General features: G+C 48.6%; 1 protein-coding gene across 2 annotated transcripts in view; it reads left to right on the forward strand.

Moving 5' to 3' along the window:
* The window catches only part of ZFP64 (ZFP64 zinc finger protein), a gene marked incomplete at both ends in the record, with an annotated part of 58,477 nt that extends 47,428 nt beyond the window's left edge, over positions 1-11,049 (forward strand). For both annotated transcript variants that reach the window (XM_080924685.1, XM_080924686.1), the window contains 3 exons: positions 677-739; positions 5,973-6,224; positions 10,340-11,049. In XM_080924685.1, the coding sequence (XP_080780811.1) occupies positions 677-739; positions 5,973-6,224; positions 10,340-11,049 (1,025 nt within the window). The remainder of the gene's footprint in view (positions 1-676; positions 740-5,972; positions 6,225-10,339) is intronic.
* Between the last annotated feature and the right edge of the window lie 10,190 nt (positions 11,050-21,239).

Raw genomic sequence — 21,239 nt, forward strand, 5'->3', positions numbered from 1 at the left:
GGTGCACCTGCACCGGTTTTACCCTCCAAGGTCACTCGCAGGATTGACGAATGTCCTCTTGTCGGGGGAGGGGGGGCTGTCCCGTGGGTCCCTCACTGGCAGAACTCCTCCAGACTATAATTGAGTCCCCTGCTGCTCCTCAACTTAGGGTGGGATCATAAAATCATACTAAGTCAAACATGCAGAAGTGGGTACACAACGAGAATCTCAGCGCTCGGGAGGCAGAGGCAGGGGGATAACTACGAGTTTGACGACAGCCTGGTGAGGTGATGAGTTCCAGTCTTACCAGATGCTGTTAAAAGAAGGCAAGATGAGGGGCCAAGGATGTGTCCCGGAAGCACAGTGCTCGCTGGGGATGCCTAAGGTTCTGGGTTTTATTCCTAACACTGTCAGACAGGAGAAATAAGAAAGAGGCACTCGGTCCCCTCGGCCCACCAAGCCACACCCACCTTTCCTCACGCCACGTGCAGGACACCAGCTTTAGACTACGGCTGAGCAGAGCCACCTAACACAAAGCCTGTTTTGTGATGAAGTGTTGGCAGGTGCTGTCCTTTGCTGTCCTTTGTCGGCAGCTGCACCGAAAGTTGGAAATGAAGGCATGGCTTGGCTTCCATTAGAGGTAACCATGGCGACTCTAGGGCTGGGCGTTTAAGGGCGAGCTATTCTTCTCTTGTAGGTTGCCATTTCAAAACCGTTCATGGCATGAAAGATCTCGATCGACATCTAAGAATCCACACAGGTATGTGTCCACTCACTGAGGGACGCGAGGGGCTTCTTTCTACCTGGTGGCTTCATGAAAGGGGGGGAGGGTATGGCCCATGGAGGTGAGGCGAGGCCTGAGGAACAAGGGGGATGCCTCTGGGGGACCCATGTTAGGAATCCCTTCCCCCTGAGGAACCAGCCACATGACAGTATAGCACAGAATAGAGTTTATTCGAGTCATGGGGGGAGTTAAAAGGGTGGTAGAGGCAGAGAGAGAGAGAGAGAGAGAGAGAGAGAGAGAGAGAGGAGGAGTAGAGAAGTAAAGCAATAGAGGCCGGCCATGAGCACGTGGAGAGAGAGGAGGGGGAAGAGAAGGGGGAGAAGAGTGGCAAGGTGGGGAGAGCAAGAACCTAGAGGCCAAGAGAGCAGGAGAGCAAGAGAGAGAAAGGAGGGGGAAAGCAGCCCATTTTATAGTGTCAGGTAATGGGCGGAGCATACCTGGCTGTTGCCAGGTAACTGAGGGGTGGGGTTTACAGAATCCCAACAAGGTGGCCTTGACTCCTCTAGTCAGCCAGCTACAGAGAATCGAAGAGAGTTGCTAAAAGAAAGAAGGGTCTGGGTCTGACTTACTGGCCTGCCCAACATTTTGGCATAGTGGCAGAGTATTGTCTATAAAGTCCACACCCCAGAATCACCTGCTCGAACTGCCAGGGTGCAGGGGGCATCTCAGAATGTTCGGTTGGTCCTAGTTCTTAGCTGTCTCCTGCTGCATGCCAGAGGGCCCTGGGATAAATGCGCCTGTCTCTGAAACAGACTCAGTTAACTCCAGCCCAAGCCCTCCCAGCCACTGTCACACCCCTTTGTCCAGCTATCCTCTGTGACAGACGTGGCTCTACGGTGGTGGAGCTGAGGGCAAAGAGTGGTGCCCCAAATCCCCAAATAGCTACTGCCTGTCCCTTTAAAGTATAAGCCCTCTGGGAACCTGCCTGGACCAGGGCATAGGTTCATCTGCTGCTAATGGAAGCAAGTTGAGTGAGTAGGCTCTAGGTCAAAAACTTCCAGAGCCTGACCAAGCAGTTACTTTCCTAACGCATTTAAACACAGTGAAGCTTTGGAAAGAACGTCTCCACAGTTATCACAGCAAAGCTTCAGGGCAGTCCTCTGCAAATTGCCACCTCTACAGCAAAGCGCCTGTGATCCTGACCATAAGGAGGGATTCTAGTGACTGATAAACCAGGCTCAGGAATCCGGGCCATGGGAGGAGGGATTTGTAATAAACGTTAGGATGGAGTTCGTCTATGAAGAATGCAGAGTAAACAGAGCCTTTCCTATTCACTGAGAGACAATGGTCAGGATTGGGGCCTGTTGGGGAGATATATTCTATGGAGGTGCGGTGAGGTATGGGAGAAGGGGTGCCTCCAGCAGACCCATAGAGGCATCCCTTCCCCCTGAGGGAACAGCCACACAATGGTATAGTATAGAATAGAGTTTATTCAGAGCATGAGGAGGGGAGTTAAGAGGGCAGTAGAGGTGGGGGGGGCACAAGGGGGAAGGTAATGAGAGAGAGCAGAGACAGGAAGGCAAGAAAGAGCAAGACAGTGAGGAGGGGACAAGCCCCTTTTATAGTGCCAGGCATACCTGCCTGTTGCCAGGTAACTGTGGGGTGGAGCTTAGACATAATGTTAACAAGCCTAAGGCTGGCTCCACAGAATAGGCAAAGATCACCAGGTTGTTTGACAATATCCTCTCCAGCCTTCTGGGTGAAAATGTCTTCCATTGAAGAAAAAAGCCAGCACATTTAACTGTTCCCCATGACACCTGCAGGCCAGAAGAGGGCACTAGATCCCATTACAGATGGTTGTGAGCCATCACTTCACGACATTTGAACTCAGGACCTCTGGAAGAGCAGTCAGTGCTCTTAACCACTGAGCAACCTCTCCAGCCCCAATTTTGTTCTTTCTAATGCTTTCTGTAAGCTGTGTCTTCTACGTTAAATATAACCTAATGGTTTCATGCACGGTTTTAGAGGCTCCGGTCATCTCTGGGACCAAAGCAGTTGGTCTCAATCTGTGAATCCCTTCAGTGGGAAACAAGAGTGGGGCACCCTTCCCTTTGCCTGTGGCGCGGGAGCACACCCCTTCGGATATAGTGGAAAAAAGCAGAGATTTACTGATGTTGCCCTAGCATCTGAAGGGGCAGGGCATGGCTCCAGAGATCGTGGCCCCAGAGATCGTGGCCACTAGCCAGCTTACCTGTTGAGCATGGGAAATCACAAATTCTTCTGGACCTCTGCTAGTTTCTACTGCCGATGGGCGGGGAGCTATAGAAGGCCAAAGGATGAAGCAAAGTTGGCCTTTTCCTTTTAGTGAGGAATAATGCCTCGGCAGATGAGACAGCTAGGCATCCCTGAAAACATGCAGGGGTCGGAATGAAGGGACAATGACCACTCAAGGCCGATAAATACAGCCCATAGAGCTCCCGCACTCTCCTGAGCTGGGGGTGCGCTGCTGCCATCTAGTGGGCAAAAGAAAACTACACACAAAATCAATCGCCCCTGGAGACCACAGTATCTGGTTTGGCTCGAGGCATCCCTTAACTGACAGAAAGTAGGAGGGGACGGGGCATGGTGGTGGGCTCCTGTAGCCTAGCACTCTGAGACTGAAGCAAGAGAATCAAGAGTTCAAGGCTTCCCTTTGGTGACGGTAGCACACGACTTTCATCCCAGCGCTTGGGAGGCAGAGGCAGATGGAGCTCTATAAATTCAAGGCCAGCCAGGTGTATAGAGAGAATTCCAGGATGCTAAGGCTACACAAGAAACCCTGTCTTGAAAAACAAAAACAAAGGAATTTGAGGACAGCCTGCTCTATGTGAGATCCTGCAATGGAGGAATTAGGGGGCTGAGCAAGTAAAGACAGTTGCCACTAACCTGATCACCTGGTGGAAAGAGAGAACTGACTCCCACAAACTGTCCTTTAGCTTACACACACACATATATATATACCATGATACACACGCATACACACAAGAGAGGGTCGGTGAGAATAAATGTCATTTTTAAAAATGAAAACAAAGTTAGGAAGTCTCAGGGAGTTTACAGAATCCCTCCCAATGGTGGCCTAACACTAGAATGCCAAGTAGTTGTGAGACCTTTGTTGAGGATCCTTCTGCACTTGAACCCTGAAGGCCTCTGTATCCGTTACTTTTCTGTTGCCGTGATGAATCACAGCCAAGGTAGCTTATAGAAGGGCCTATGGGGGCTTACAACTTTGGAACGATAAGAGCCTGTCCTGGCTAGAGAAAGGACTGAAGGAACTGAAAAGGTCTGCAACCCCATGGGAAGAACAAAATTATCAGCTAGCCAAACCCTCCACAGCTCCCAGGGACTAAAACACCAACCAATGAGTTTCATGGAGAGACCCCACGGCTCCAGGTGCACATGCAGCAGAGGACAGCATTGTCTGGCATCAATTCGAGGAGAGGTCCAGCAAAGGCTCGTTTTCCCAGTGTAGGGGAATGCCAAGGTGCTGAGGTAGAAGAGGGGATAGGAGGGGAAAGGTGATAACATCTGAAATGTAAATACAGAGAATATCCAAGAAAAGAAAAAAAGTTTGTCCTGGCAGGAAAGCGTTGCAGCCAGCGGCAGACATAGTGGCTGGAACAGGAAGCCCCGTGTGTGAGGCAGAGAGCACACTGCAAACAGCATTAGGGCTTTAGTCTCAAAACCAGCCTCCAGGGATGCCCTCCACCAGCGAAGCTGCACCACCTAGCCCTCCCCCCACAAACGCCACTGCTGGCAGGTGACCAAGTGTTCTCATGCAAACCACCACAGCCTCCAATGAGCTCATATGTTCTCTTGTGGCTTCTACATTAGAAATTAAAGCTGAGACATTAAATACTCATCTTACAATAACCACAGACCCATCACCTTAACACTGATGGGAAACGTAGCCACACCGTGGCTAACCCTCTGCTGGGGAGGACCTGTCAGCAGGTTCCAATATCCACATCTGCGTGCCGTCCCTTGCGATGATGTTGTTTGGGGTTGATGCACACGGGTGTGGTGTCGTTCTGGCCGTGGGTATGGTTGGAAAAGGGACTTCAACCATTTTTCATCACCGAGTCTTGTGTATGCTAGGCAAGTCCTCTACCACCGAGCTATATCCCCAACCATGACCATGGCGGTTGTTTCTCTTTCCTTTTTTTTTTTTTTTTTTTCCTAATCCATATTGTTTCTTGCAGCAGCTTTAAGTGTGCACAGAAATTAGAACAAAGGCAAATTCCGTATATTTTTTGTCCCTACTTCCCACAACCTCTCCTGTTCAGGATGTCCCAAATGAAAGGTGCATATTGTCATGGGCCAACATCATTGCCTGAATTCCTCAGTTAACATGTCTCAGGATATCTGATCACACTATAAAATACCAAGATTGAATTATTTACTGAAAATACCTGTTTCTGCTTGGCAGTGTGGCTCAGCCCAGGACACACACATTTAATCCTAAACAATGAAAGTAAAATTAGTTTGTAGAAGGAAGCACCAATGTTTGAAAGTGAAGTACAGGGGCTGGAGAGATGGCTCTGAGGTTAAGAGCACTGACTGCTCTTCCAGAGGTCCTGAGTTCAGTTCCCAGCAACCACATGGTGGCTCACAACCATCTGTAATGAGATCTGATGCCCTCTTCTGGTGTGTCTGAAGACAGCGACAGTGTACTCACATACATAAGTAAATCTTAAAAAGGAAAAAGGAAGTGATGTCTAATTGAGTTGGGGACAAAGTGGAGAATCAGAGAAGGATTAGAGAGGGTAGATTCTGCCTAACTCACAAGAAGAGAGAGGATGGAGCAGTGTAGACAAGAAGCAGGTAGTTTTACCAGGACAGTTTTACAGAGACAGGTCACAGAGAGAACAAGCTAGACACAAGTGAAGACAGGAGGAGCCAGAGAAGGAGCCAGAAGATTAGAACAGATTGCCAAAGTTGATAAGAGGCCAAGCAGAGCCATTCAGGAGAGGCGAAGAGAGAGAAGCCAAGTTGAATCAGTCATCTTGGAGAGGAGCTTGAGCCAGGACAGCTGAGTTGATTCAGCCAGCCAGAGTTCAGGTGGCTACCTCACTGTCATGGACTAGAAACCTTGAACCATTAGCCAAAAATAAAACCAAAAACCCTCTCTCCCTTACGTTGCTGCGCCATGGCATTTTATCAGCAACGGGAAAAGAAACCAAGGCATCACCCTGATCAGGAGACCTAACCTTGACTGCTCTTGTGTTTGAAGGCGACAAGCCACACAAGTGTGCGTTCTGTGACAAGTGCTTCAGCCGGAAGGACAACCTGACCATGCACACGCGCTGCCACACGAGCGTGAAGCCACACAAGTGCCACCTGTGTGACTACGCGGCCGTGGACAGCAGCAGCCTCAAGAAGCACCTGCGCATCCACTCGGACGAGCGGCCATACCAGTGCCAGCTCTGTCCCTACGCCAGCCGCAACTCCAGCCAGCTCACCGTGCACCTGCGCTCGCACACGGGTAAGCCTCTCACCCAGCAGCCCCCTCCCCCCCAAGACTTTACTTTTCCTATTTACTCGCCTGCACTCCCAGAAGACACAGGCAACCGCCATGGGTTGCCGGTAGGAATACTTTGCAGTCTGGCCCAGTGTGGTTTGTTTGGGTCTTCACACTCTGCTCTCCTGACTTAGTTCAGGAACATTACGAAGTCAGTTGGAGGCGGTTTTCAAACCACACACATCTTGTCCTTGAAGACTTTCCTTCCCTTCTTTCAGGGACGCCATAAAACGAATGTTAGCTAGGTAAAAACAACCTACTCTCCTCAGCACACCTATTCATACACAAGTAGGTGGAGCGCTGAGGCATTCCCAGTGTGATACGAGCATTTCAAAAAGCCCATAGAAGACGGCAAGCCAATGGAAACATATTAAACTGAGTTAAGAAGGTCTGGGGAGGGCTGGAGAGATGTCTCAGTGGTTAAGAGCACTGACTGCTCTCCCAGAGGTCCTGAGTTCAAATCCCAGTAACTAAATGGTGGCTCACAACCATCTGTAATGGGATTTGATGCCCTCTTCTGGTGTGTCTGAAGACAGCTACAGTGTACTCATATAAATAAAATAAAATCTTGAAGAAAGGGAAGGAGGAAGAGGAAGGGGAGGTGGGGAAGAGGTGGGGAGGAGGGTGGGCTGGGGAACATAGCTGAATTAATAGAGCGATTGATTAACATGCATGAAGCCATGGGTCCCATCCCCAGTGCCACATGAATCAGGCATGAAGGTGATTCACACCTGTAGTCCCAGCATATGAGAGTTGAAAGCAGTGGGGATCAGAGGTGAAGATCAAGACCAGGCTGGGATCCGTGAGATCCTGTGTCACAAGGTCCTTGACTTTGAATGTAGAATTCTACAGCCATCAAAACTACCCCATGATATGCCAAAACCATGGGCAAGAGTGAGGCAGTGGGTCTGATCAGAGACTCGAGACTTTTGGTGTATTCTAGTGGACAGAAGGTGCTAGACACGGTCCTGGGGCCCAGCCATCCCTGCAGGTGTCTGAGTATCCTGAGAACTTGGAACTGGGGTACAGATATCTGAGGCCACAGTGAGCTCAGGGGAGAAGCCAGTGCCCAAGGACAGTGCTGCTCAGCCTTCTCAGTTCCAGGTGAAGTCGTGCAGCGTGTCTCTGGTTAGGACAGTCGCCTCTTCCTATGGACACCAGCCAAGGATTCCCAGAAATTTTTTTTAAAAATGTGCTAGAGGGTGAAAAACAGAAATTAGAGTGATTATTTTTGAGTAGTCTAGGAAGAAAATTAATCGATAGAGAAAGAATGGAAGACAGGCAATCGTGGTGCACGGCTTTAGTCCCAGAATTTAGGAGGCTACACAGAGAAACCCTGTCAAAAACTAAAACAGAAGAGGAGAGGGGCAAATGAAGGAAGGAATAAAGGAAAGAGAGACTTTTTAAAAAGTTTTATTTATTTAATGTATATAAGTACACTGTAGCCATCTTCAAACACACAGAAGAGGGCATCAGATCCCATTACAGATGGTTGTGAGCCACCATGTGGTTGCTGGGAATTGAACTCAGGGCCTCTGGAAGAACAGCCAGTGCTCTTAACCACTGAGCCATCTCTCCAGCCAAAAAGAAAGAATCTTGGATTCTTAAAAACCAAGAGAGAGTGAAGCAGCTTCAAGAATGCAAATCAGGATAAAAGAAGTGGGAAGTCCCTTCTTCAGTCTCACATAGAAAGACTTCCAGCTGATACAGGTTCCTTAGTGACAATGGAAAAATGCCCTCAGACCTGGGGTGACCTTTTACAGAGATTTATTTTCCTCTTATATACATAGAAGTGTTTTGCCAGTATGTCTGTATGTGTGTATGTGTATGTATATATGTATGTGTGTATGTATATATGTATATGTGTATATGTATGTGTGTATGTGTGTATTATGTATGTGTGTATGTATGTGCATATGTATGTGTATGAATGTGCATATGTATGTATGTGTATATGTATGTATGTGTGTATATGTGTGTATTGTATATGTGTGTAATATGTATGTGTGTATGTATGTGTATGCATATGTATGTGTATGTATGTGCATATGTATGTGCATATGTATGTATGTGTGTATGTGTATTTGTGTATGTATACATGTATGTGTGTATGTATGTATATATGTATGTATGTGTGTATACCACATTTCAGTGCTCATAGAGTTCAGAAGAGGGCTTTGGATCTAAAACTGGACTTATGGACAGCTATGAGCTGCCATGTAGGTGCCGGGAACCAAACCCGAGTCCTCTGGGAACAGAAAGTGCTCTTGACTGCTGACCTGTGTCCCCAGTCCTGAAGGAACATACAATTCTCTGCCCAGCAGCACCAAGTGCAAGACCAGAAGTACATCCAGACTCAAGACTTGCCTCTCGGCCATAATAGACGGTTTTGGGAAACACTCATGTAAAGCAGGTGGTAAACTCTGCCACGGGTGTTTGTGTCTGTCTGAGTATTGCTCAATGGCACAGCAGTAAGGAGAAGGGTTGGGATGACAGACAGACAGACAGACAGACAGAACAGTAGCATGCCAGAAATAAGGAACCAGTTCAAAATCACATGAGATAGGAAACCAGAGTTGTGAGGTTGACCTCACAACTGTGTGAGATGACTTTTCCTCAAGAAACTGTCCAGGGCTGGAGAGATGGCTCAGCAGTTAAAAGCACTGACTGCTCTTCCAGAGGTCCTGAGTTCGATTCCCAGCAACCACATGGTGGCTCACAACCATCTGTAATGGGATCTGATGGCTTCTTTTGGTGTCTGACGACAGCTACAGTGTTCTCACCTTTCATCCCAGTACTCACGGGGCAGAGGCAGGCAGATATTTGAGTTTAAGGCAAGCCTGGTCTAAATAGTTCAATAACAGCCAGGGCTGCTCAGTGAGACCCTGTCTCAGGGTGGGGGGAGGGGGGAGGGGGAAGGAAGAATGGGAATGTACTCGAATGTACTTGTGTAAATACGGAAACTCCTGGCAGTTGGAGAGTTGGTGCTAAGAGAAGGGATGTTCAAAATAAACGCTCATTCTGGTGTGGGCTGCTGTTTGCCTTAGATGGTAATGTTGGGAAAATCAGGTCGTTGCCATGGGTACACAGCTGCTAGGTAGGGCGAGCGAAGATGACTCATGAACTTTTTGCCAGCCCATAATGACTATAAAGTAGCCACCTCTGAAATTACCAAAACCTCTGCAAGGCCCTCAGAGAAAAGACTAAAAGCTGAGCTTTTAGTAGAAAGCTGTGGTTCTTCACTAATTGTTCCCAATGCTTGGTACCACCCTGGTACGCTAACTTTATAAAGATAACTTCCATTCTGAGCCAGGCGGAGTGTTTGACCACCACTTAGGAGGCAGAAGCAGGTGGATCTCTGTGAAGCTGCCCAGGTCTACTTAGTGAGTTTCGGACAGTCAGAGCTGTGTAGTAAGACCTTGTCTTGGGGGGGTGGGGGAAGAAAAAAAAAGAGTCTATGTGCACTTAGAAAATTTAAAGGTTATTGATACATGTTGAATAACTGTTGTACATAATAATAGTAAGCATCTCTGTAAACGTTTGTAGTTACTGTTATTAAGATTCACGTATTATTTTACGTGTGGGGGTATTTTGCTGTGTGTGTGTGTGCAGTACCCGTGGGGGCCAGAAGAGGGCATCAGATTCTCTGCAAGTGGAGTTACAAGTGGTTGCAAGTTGCCATGTGGCTTCTGGGAACTGAGCCTGGGTCCTCTGCCAGACCAACCAGTGCTTTAACCACTGAGCCACCTTAGCAGCCAGGTGTCTTTAAATCTTTACTTGGAGAACTCATATGCAACATATATTGCATTTCTAGAACTCAGGTGTCATCGAGTGTAGACTTGTAGGGTGGAGGGTGTCACATGAGTCGGGCCTTGAGTCCTCTGAGCACCAGCTACCTCGTCTATATAATAGGCTAACAGTACGAGTCATTATACAATACGGTAAGTGTTGTTCGTATCAGGAACTTATAAACCAGAGTTCAAAAGTCCCACCTGTCTCCTGGTCAGATATGGGGTACACGTGAAGTGGAGAATTCTGTTGCCTGCCCACTCTAATGTAATCATGCCTTCCATTGCTAGGGGACACCCCCTTCCAGTGCTGGCTCTGTAGCGCCAAATTCAAAATCAGCTCGGACCTGAAGAGACACATGATCGTGCATTCGGGAGAAAAGCCTTTCAAATGCGAGTTCTGTGACGTCCGTTGCACCATGAAGGCGAACCTCAAGTCCCACATCCGTATCAAGCACACCTTCAAGTGTCTGCACTGTGCCTTCCAGGGCCGGGACCGGGCCGACCTGCTGGAGCACAGTCGCCTGCATCAGGCCGACCATCCTGAGAAATGTCCGGAGTGTAGCTACTCCTGCTCCAGCCCAGCCGCCCTGCGCGTGCACAGCCGAGTCCACTGCAAAAACCGGCCCTTCAAATGTGACTTCTGCAGCTTTGATACAAAGCGGCCCAGCAGCCTGGCCAAACACATCGACAAGGTGCACAGAGAAGGTGCTAAGACAGAGAACAGGGCCCCACAGAGCAAAGATGGGCCCAGGGAGAACGGTCCCCACCACGGGGCCAACATCGTCACCCAGAGGGCCTTCGGGTGTGACAAGTGTGGTGCCTCCTTTGTCAGGGATGACTCTCTGAGGTGCCATCGGAAGCAACACAGTGACTGGGGCGAGAACAAGAACTCAAACCTGGTCTCTTTCCCCCCAGAAGGCATTGCTTCAGGGCAGCTTGCGCCCCTAGTCTCTGTGGGGCAGCTGGAGAGCGCTCTGGAGCCCAGCCATGACCTCTAGAGAAGCCTGGGCCTTCTCTCGGGAATCTGAACAAGGCCCACCCTTCACAGTGACACCACAGGGAGGACCTTGCTCTCTCTTCTAGAGCTAGCAGCCCCGACCTCCCCAGCCTCCAGCAGCAGCGGAGCGGCTAACCCATGAGGACGTGGGTGTCAAAGCTAGGCCACGGGCAAGACTGCCCACTGAACTGAGTTGCGTAGGGGCAAAGAAAGGAGTCAGTGCTCTGTCAGGGTGTGTGATAAATTCTGTCTTAACCTGGGTAGCGGCTGCTAGTATTGGCCTTATATATTTGTGTGGCTTCTTCTTCTCTCTTTTTTTTTTTTTTTAAATTAAAAAAAGCATACCTCTCTGGAGGGATGTGAGTGTCTTTACAGTGGTCCGTAGACAGGCTGTGGTAGGTTTCCACCCCCTTCCCCAGCCCTGTCAGTAACTTCATGGAAAAGGCTCCTACCTAGAATTTCCCTGTGAATTAATCTCCCAGGGATGTGAAACGCAGTTTAACCTGATGGTGGCGCCAAAGATCAGGCTAGCCTTAACTCAGCTTCCAGTCACAGAACTTGAAATGCAAATTAGAAAGAAAAGTCTGGAGCCCAGCGACTCCTGAGCGGGCTTCCAGGGTGTGTAGTGAGTGGGAGGGTGCTAGTGTCATACCGAGTTTCCAGGACTGGCTCACCACGGTGCGACCGAAACCTACCTAATCCTCCATCGGACCCGTTATTCAGTCTAAAGCATGGAAGCTCCAGAATCCAGATTGACCTGTCCCCGTCAACCAGGATTTTGTGTTTTCTGCACCGGCCTGTTTGCTTCAAACACACTGTCCTTGTTTAATACGAATGTTTGTGTGAGCAAGCACTGTGGACCAAGATGACAAGGTCAAAAGGCACAAACTCATCAGGGAATTCCTCAGCGCTGTATCGTGTGTTGTGATTGTCTCCCTGAGCTGCTGCTGTTGGGAGAGCATCCAGACCACCGTGAAGATATCTCTCTCTCTCTCTCTCTCTCTCTCTCTCTCTCTCTCTCTCTCTCTCTCTCTCTCTCTCTCTCTCTCTCTCTCCTCTCTTCCCCTTTGTCGTGAATCTCCTCTGCATTTCTAGAACCAAAAGGCTGTGGACTTTTTCAAGTACAATTGCCTTCCACCAAATGGGAAAAAGGTCAGCCTTTTCAAAGACATTTTGGGCTAACGGCTGTGTGGATTGCAAGGGCCTTAGACCCAACCTGATATCCCTGATATCCCTTAGCAAGCTTGGTTTTGTTTTTCTCTCTGAGACAGGATCTCAAAGGATAGCTAGCCCTCACTATATAGACCAGGCTGGCCTTGAACTCACAGATCCACCTGCCTCAGCCCCTAGCCCTACCCCCACCCTCACCCTCTCCTCACCCCCCACCCCCTAAATGCTGGGATCTAAGGTATGTATGCACCAACACATCTGACTCACTTAGCAAAATTGGATTCACATACACAGAGCAGGAAGTTTGAGGTCAGGTGTTGAGTGCTTTAGGAGTTGAGGGTCTGTAAAGAAAGGCTCCCTTGCAACCACTCAGCCCTGCAATTGTTTTTCAGATTTTTTAATTTTATTTTTATATGTGTGTGGTTGCTATCTATAGGCAGGTGAGGGCAAGCACAAGATAAGGCAAGACCTGTGATTGTGCAGTGAAAAAGATTTCAGGGGACCAATCACTGGGTGAGGAGTAGGCAGAATTTCTGGGTGGGTGAGAGGAAGCCGGAAGACAGAAAAAAGAGGCCTTCCTTTTGGAGGGGAAAGAAGATGGAGACAACGTGTAGGTATGGGAGGCTCCAGATTCAAGTGGCAGATTCGTTGGGAACAGCTACCGGAGGATTTATAACTTATAGATTATTACAGGACAATTTCTCTCACCTAGGTGGGCACTTTTTATCACCAATTGGCTCTAAGTTTATTGTGTGGACATTCTGTGTGGTAAGAATTTTCTGATATAAATCTGATTGATAGATTAGAAGCCTCAAGAGTTTTGATTTTTGTAGGGCTGTTGGGAATGTGAGCTGAGTTTGCGGCAGAGGGCCAGCTGGGAGAGGGCAGCCTCTGCATGCGGCTAGCTGTAGAGACGGAGAGACCACCAGAGACATAGAGTAGCAGGAGGTAGCCTGACATGGTGCATGGAATTGTTCACCAGCTTTTTAATATTTGCCGCTACATGTGTGCAGTGTCTTGTCTGCATGTATGTCTGCATCACGTGTGTGCCAGGTGCCTATGGAGGTCAAAAGGCATCAGATCCCCTAAAACTGGAGCTATGGATGCTTGCAAGCTGCCATGTGGGTGCTGGGAACAAAACCCCCGCCTTCTCCAAGAGCACCAAGTGTTCTGAACCACTGACCTGTCCCTCCAGCCCCAGCTCTGCAGCTTCAACACAAAAGCACTCAAAGGTGCCAAGACCAAGGATGATTCAATCATGAAAGCCGGTTAGTTCCCTGCCATCCAACCAGGTTCGTCGTTAGTGAGACTGAGGCCAGCCTGGAGTACGGGAGACTTGCCCTTTATTTCCATTCGGATGCATACCCACAATCCTAGCATTTAGGTGGGAATTGGGTGAGATCAAGGTCACTCTGGGCTCCGGAACGAGGAGAGAAGTACAGAGAAGGGCCGCAGAGCCTTGGAAATGCTTAGGGAAGAGCCTCTTGCTTAATGGAGCCAGCGAGGGGCCAGGCTTTATGCTGAAGGACTGGCTACCTTTCGTTTTATTTGCCTCAGTTGTGAAGAATTTCGAGGCCGAGCTGGTAGTGAGCAGACCCCCCCCCCCTCCCTTTGCTGAGGGTTTCTGGCTCTTTATAGACAATGTCCAAGAAGGAAACTGCCTCAACACTTTCTTGGTGCCATCATGACAAGGTGACAGACGCTGCCAGCTCTGGGTTGTCCTGGCTGCCCCTGTGCCCCTTGGATCCTCTCAGAGCTGGAACCAGGAGAGGTTAACATGAGGTGAAGGTGTAAAGGGGCAGTATCCTAGGCTCCAGAAAGAATATTGGCTGCAGGTCAATGTTTTTTGTTTCTTTTTTCCTCCCCCCCCCCCTCATTTTTTCTTAGATATTCTTGCATATCCTGTATCTCAGGCTGGCTTCTGATTCACTATGTGGCCAAGGAAGATCTTGTAATTATGGTTCTCCAGCCTCTACCTCCTGAATGCTGATGTCCAGGCAAGCAATCTACCAACTAAGCCACACCTCAAGTCCTGAGTGTCCGTGTGTCCAGACATCTACCACGGGTGCCTTTTCTCAGATACCATCCAGGCTTTCCAGGCAAGGTTTCTCACTGAAGTGTTTAAGTTGTATGTGGCTGGCCATCAAACCCCAAGAATCCTCCTGTTTCTGACCAGGCTCCCTACCATCCCCAACCCTAGTACTCCTCCTGGCTTTTTTTGGTTTCCAGAAAACATCTTGGATAGCTCAGCCTTGAACTTCCTGTGTGGCCGAGGGTAATCTTGAACTCCTGGTTCTCCTGCTTCTTTGAAGGAATATTCACATACACACACACACACACACACACACTCACACAAAATTTCATTTATCTCATTTGTATGTGAGAGACAGAGAATAGATGTCATTTCTATGTAGGGCCAGCATGGCCAGAAGGGGGCATTGGCTCTCACAGGGATGGGGTGTGAGCCTGACATGGGGGCAGAGAGAACCGAACCTGGGTCCTTTGGAAGAGTGTGTAGGGTGACCACTGGGTGGTTTCTCCTTTGCACTCCTGGCTTCTTTGGGCTCCCCAGACTTTTGCAGTGTCACTTTCAACCAAGCCATCTGTGGTAGTTAGACTATGCTTGTCCCATGGAGAATGGCACTGTTAGGAAGTGTGTCACGTGGAGGCGAGGCTTTGAGGTCTCATATGTATGCTCAAGACTAGCCTGTGGAGTCTCAGCTCCTCCGGTACCGTGCCTGCCTGCACACTGATGTGCTCCCACCGTGAGGGACAACCTGTAAGCCAGTCCCAATTAAATGTCTTAGTCATGGTGTCTCTTCACAGCAATAAAAACCCTAACTAAGACACCATCTTTCCAGCCCCTAATCTTGTTTTTTAACAGGTTTGTGTTACAAGGTTTGTCTTAGTCACTGGGATTTCAGCCCCACTTCTACCATGTGCTTGAGACAGGGCTCAACCCGCACTGCCGCCCTCCCTTGCTTATTCAGAGGGCGCACTATCCCCCACTGACCACTGCTTTATCCCTCCCCAGAGCTTCCCAGTGTCTCTACTTACAGTAGTAGTTTATCCCCATGCCCCTTACTCTCTTTATGTCTGAGGACAGCTTTCAAGAGTTGACTCCTCCCACCACATGATTCCCGGGTTGAAACCAGGCTTAGCTGCAAGCTCCTTCCATAGCTGAGCCAGCTCACCAGCCCACGTCACATATGTTTTAGCTTTCATGAGGCAAACATGATAGTGGCCCTTGGAATGACGGATTAGGGTAGTAGTTACAAAACAATCCCAAATCTATCCGAAGCAGAGTGCGCGCTCAGCATGTCCAGCATGGCACCCTGATAACCTGAGCAACCTATGTGACCAATAACCAGTGTCAGCCTTCCCGGCTCTACAATCCCTTCCACGCTGGATCTCCTTCACCGAACATTAGTGCCCTTTGACCAGCAGCTGCTTTCCCTGGGCTTTGGGGATCCCTGCTCTGTTTTCAGAAAGCCACCTGTTGTGATAAGCTGCCTCTGGAGAGTTCACCTCTGGCTGGGGGCTGTCTATCTTCCTTCTCCCTGTTCTGCACCTTCAACACCAGGGCCTGGGTGACCCTTCCCCTGCACACAGCTAGAAAGTTGCGCTTCAGTATTTGCTTGCCTCCATTCCATTCTCAAGGCCATTGTGTCCCCCAAAGCATGCTGGGAGGCAGGCTCCCTGTGATGTGTTAAAACCTAGAGATTCTGGATGGATGCATGTCATTTAGACTCTGGGGGCAATGTGGGCTTGTTAGGGTTGGAAATGGCCTTTCCTTTGTGTATCTGGGAGTCAGTGTGCATGGGGGTGAGGTGTGTGCATGGGGGTGAGGTGTGTGCATGGGGGTGAGGTGTGTGCATGTGGGTGAGGTGTGTGCATGTGGGTGAGGTGTGTGCATGTGGGTGAGGTGTGTGCATGTGGGTGAGGTGTGTGCATGGGGGTGCTTGTGTACCTGGAGACCAAGGGTCGACCTTTATTCCTCAGCTCTTGTCCATCCTTTCTATTATACCTCCACTCCTGTCTGCCTCTGTATCTTTGCATGTCTGAGCATCTCTCTCATTGGCTCACACTGAGGGAGGCAATGATACCACCTTGTGGGTGTAGAAATCATAGGACCACTTGCAAGAGTTGATCCTCTCTTTCCCCTGTATGGTGGGGGGGGGGGGAGATTGAACTCAGGCCATCAGACTTAGCCTTAGCCACAAGCTCCTTTCCCAGCTGAGCCATCTCACCAGCCCCTTCTGTACTTGTTTTGCCTCCGACATGGAGGCAAACGGGATTTGGGTTTCAGCAATGGCTTTTGTAGACATCAGCAGGAAAACAGAAGAATCAAATAGTGTGTGACAAGAAGTGGGCCCGCAGCCCCTGCAAGTCTGTCCCTGTCAGCTGAGGTTCTCCGTACCCCTCAGCTTCCTATGTAGGAATTCTTTCTCCTCCCCGAGGCAGACAGTAGCTGGTATCCAGTTCTGCTTGTGGGTTGATCACCGTTGGCATCTCACACATCAATGTCAACCTTCTGGGGATGCGCACCCATGTCCATGTCTGTGAGCACAGCACCTCCTGGTCTGAATATAACCCGACAAGGAACCAACCCAGCCCAGCACATCAGGGAGACTTGTAGCTTAGCCTCTGGTGTCTACAAGATCTGTGGTTTGTTGTGCCAAAATAGGCTGCTTTTTTTTTTTTGTTTTTTTAAGAGACAGTGTTTCTCTGTGTAGACTTGGATGTCCTGTAGACCAGGCTGGCCTCGAACTCAGATCCTATCACCTCTACCTCCCAAGTGCTGGGACTAACGATGTGTACCATCAGCTTAGCTATGAGAAGCTGCTTCTTAGCCCAGAAAGTGAGCTGTCCAAAGCCAGGTGTGACAATACCCGCTCTTCCGAAGGGGACCGAGTTCAACTCCCAGCAATGACCCAGCAGCTCCCAATGGTCTGATACCGTCTGAGAGGAACATATATAGACCAAGTGCCCAATACATAAAAGATGTAGGTTTAAAGATGGTTACCTCTAGTAAGTGAAGCAGATGCAGAGAGAGAACTTAAAAAAAAAATTATGCTTGGGTGGGGTCCACGTGCTCGTGAGAGCAGGAGCCTGAAGGGTGAGTGGTATCAGATTCTCCAGAGCTGGAGTAACCTCATGTGGGTGCTGGGAGCCAAATGTGATTCCGCTGTAAGAGCAGTACTCACTTAACTATTGAGTGACAGCTCTCTCCGTCATCTCTCAAACCCCTGGCTAAATGCAGACTTGGACCTCACTAAAGGCCCAGGGTTTCTGTCTCCAGGCACCCAGCACTGGGTTACAGGTTGGTGCTGGTATCAAACTTGGGTGCCTCTCACCAGCCCCCTAGTTTTGATATATAAAAAGATGCTACTTTTTTTTTCATCCAAATGCATAAGGCTCTTTCTGTAGGTGGGGTTGTTTCCTCAGCTAGATTCCCCAAAATTGAATTACTAGGCCAAAGGTTCTGCACTTACTTGTGGCTCCTTCCCACAGTGCTTGAGGCCTCCCAGGCTCCTGCATGCTCTCAGCGGGTACCATTTGGTTAACTTCTTTGCTAGTTTAGACACACCGATCATCACCGCTGTAATGTTATCAGGACAGAGTATTCTTTTGTGACATGATGTTGGGGGGTGGGAGTGTCTCACATAGGCTAGGTTGTTCTGGAATTCACTACATAGATGAGGCTAGCCCTGGACTTATGATCTTCCTGTCTCTGCTTCCAAACAGCTGGAGCTGCAGGTGTGTGTCACCGTGCCCAGTAGGTGCATGCTAGTAAGGCTCCCAATGAGGTGCCAAGAGACAGCTGTGAAAGCCACCAACCCTCAGTCTAACAATACAGTAAACTTTCTAAATGTCAACCCATTTGCAACTTTGTCACTTTAATGCAAAACCATTACAGTAATTGCCCAAAAGGCAGGCTATTAAAATGTTGGGCTTCTCACACCAAGAGTGTTGGGCATTTATCCTCTACCCCTTGATTTGTTCGATCCCCATAAAGTATCACTTGCATATAGATCCCAGGACTCAGCAAATGCTAATGGGACCTGCTAATGGGACAAGATGCTCCCTGTGGCCTTGAAGCTGCAAGCACAATTGGATTTTGGTGATGTCTCTACTTGCAGTTGGCCAGGAAGGAACCATTTTCCATTGATTACCTCTCATGGCTGTTCAGACTCCCACATTTCAATGTATTCTTGACAGTGGGATGAGGCGGAAGGACTGTGGGAGTTGAAACCCACAGGCAAATAAAAGTAGACAGAATTGCAGACCAAGCTCATTGGGTGAGAAGGAAAGAAAGTCACATGTTTGTCATTTTAAATAAAATTTATAACTATTGTTGCATACTGGAAGTCCCTACGTAGGCCAGGCTATCCTCTGCACCCTGAGTACTGGGATTAAAGATATTAGAGGGTCTGCCTGCTCAGCCACAGCCATGGCCTCCTAGGGCATCATCCAGATGTTCACTCAAGGTCTAGCCACCTAATTCCATGGCCATGCCCCAAAGAGGAGCCTCTGAATGGGGAAGGTTCTTGTGAGGTTAGCAGCCAGTTCTCCACCTCACCTTAAGGTGTCACTAAGTGACCTAGGCTGTGCCCCTCTAGCTGGGTGGTCAGCAGGGACAGGAGGAAACAGGCCAGTGCTAAGACAAATCTCCCACTTCCTCTAGCGTCTGGTAGACAAAGGGACAAGTTCCCTGATGTGCCCCACCTGCTCTGCCAGCTGGTCTGGCACACCCGATCCTCAGAAGCTCTGGAACTTTCTGTTTGAACTCTCCTAAGTTGGGCCACACAGATAACCTCATCCTGTTGTTACTGGTCCTCACACTCCCACCACCCGGTGTGCCCAGCAACGTCACTGGGGCTCTAAGTGGACTTCAGAGAAACGTCCCTTAGGCTAGTAGAATAGTGCAATGGTAAATTAATTATATAAATTAAATTAATTATAAATAAAACACGCTGGCTGTTCTTCCAGAGGATCTGGGTTCAATTCATAACACCCACATAGTGGCTCTTAACCACCTATAACTCCAGCTCCCGGGGATCAGAGATCTCTGGTCTCCTCCTCCATAGGCAGCCAGACAGGCATACGTCTCTGTGTGTGTGTGTGTGTGTGTGTGTGTGTGTGTGCTTGCTTGTGCGAATGCACATTTGTGCACAAGCCTCTTGTATGCTGATGCCCGTGGCCAGTAGAGAACATCAGAGCCCCTGGAACTGGAGTTATGACAGTTGTGAGTCACCGGGGTGGGTGCTGGGACACAAACCCAGGTCCTCTGCAAGAGCAGCCTGTAGATTGTCCTAAAGCTGTTTGTATTTTAATGTTAATTCCACTTCCCCAACTGAACCTTCCCATTTTAATTTGTAAACTAAAGGAAAGCCAGTGACTGGGTGGGGCGAGGGAAGTAAAGAGGGCTGAGAGCTTTGTAAAGTAAAGTAGGTCAGAGAACTGAGGTTAGAGATCTCGGCAACATAGAGCTTCCCAAGGACCAGATGGACCCAGGTGGGATTGATTGGCATTAAATAGCTATGAACATTAAGGATTTTATAGGTCTAGTATCTCATATAGAAGGGCAGTTTGTATCTTTGTCTATTTGATGCAATCTTGTTGTGTAGAGGATTTGTAGATTGAGAGTTGAATATATAAACCTGTATGAAAAGCTATCGGGCTGTACAGTTGTGTTTGTGTGGGATTTTGGAGTACAGAAATACCCCGGGACAGAGGCAGAGAACAGGCGGTAGAATACTGCCCAGGGAAGGGAGTATTCTACCTGTGTGGGAGTTGTTGGGCTAGGTGTGGGGCTCTGAACTAAAACCGGGCCTGAGGAGTGAGACCTCAGGGCCCGTAAAGAGATAAACCGGTTTTTATTTTTTTAATTTACTGCAACAGTAGCCAGTGCTCTTAACCACCGAGCATCCCTCCGGTCCCTCCCAGGTTTTATTGTCATGCTGTTAACTTCTTCATTTTAATAAATATGCTGTTATACAAGATGCTGGTGTGAGGGGGCAGCTGGGGAAGTGTGCCAGGACACCTTACCATCCACAGCAATGCCAAAACTCTAATAGTAGGGTCCGGATAGTTCTGTTTGGGTTTCTATGGTTTGGTTTTCTTGGTGACCTAGACTTTTATTTTCCTAGACCTTGACCTCAGCCTCCCTTCACACACAAGGCAAGCATTTGTACACTAAGCTACATCCCAGCCTTCTTTTTCTTTAACTTGTATATGGGATTTCCTAGACTTGCCCACCTAGCCTTCAACCCACTTTGAGTTGGCCTGACACCATCTTCTGGCCTCTGAGGCACTAGGCGCACACAGTACAAACGTACATGCAGGCAAAACACCACACTCATGAATCAACAATAATGTTCTAAAAGAAAGAAAAAGTCGGGGCTGGAAAGATGGCTCCGCGGTTAAGAGCATTGGCTGTTTTTCTAGAGGTCCTAAGTTCAAGTCCCAGTATCCATATGGTGGCTCTCACAACTGTCTATGAGATCCGGTGCCTCTTCTGGTGTGTCTGAAGACAGCTACATGTACTCATGTAAATACGATAAATAAATCTTTAAAAAAAAAAAAAGGAAAAAAAAAAGTGGCCCTAGACAATTCCAGTCTTCTGGGCTTTATCTCTGTATTAGGATCTAAAATTATTTTAATTAGGCACCCATAGGGGGCCTCTCTTCCAGCTTCGAGTATACTTAGAGGGTCACCCCTCTGAAGCAAAAGCCTCAAAGGTCTTCTATTTCTGTTAACTCCGTCAACTGATTTTTCCCTTATTTTATCCTCTTCTGACTATTATTATTATTATTATTATTATTATTATTGTTGTTGTTGTTATTGTTATTATTATTTGTGGAGGGCAGCGGTAAAGAAGTTTGGCTGCCTGGAGTGGGTTTGCTTGGGGAAAATTAAGCTATGGCCACTGGTGGATGTTTCATAGTTCACACCTCAGGGAGAAAGAAGACAGGAAGTGGCCAGCACCCACACCCCATAACAGTTCCTTTGCTCCAC

This window comes from Micromys minutus (genome assembly GCF_963924665.1).
Source record: "Micromys minutus genome assembly, chromosome: 11".
Taxonomy (NCBI): Eukaryota; Metazoa; Chordata; class Mammalia; order Rodentia; family Muridae; genus Micromys; species Micromys minutus.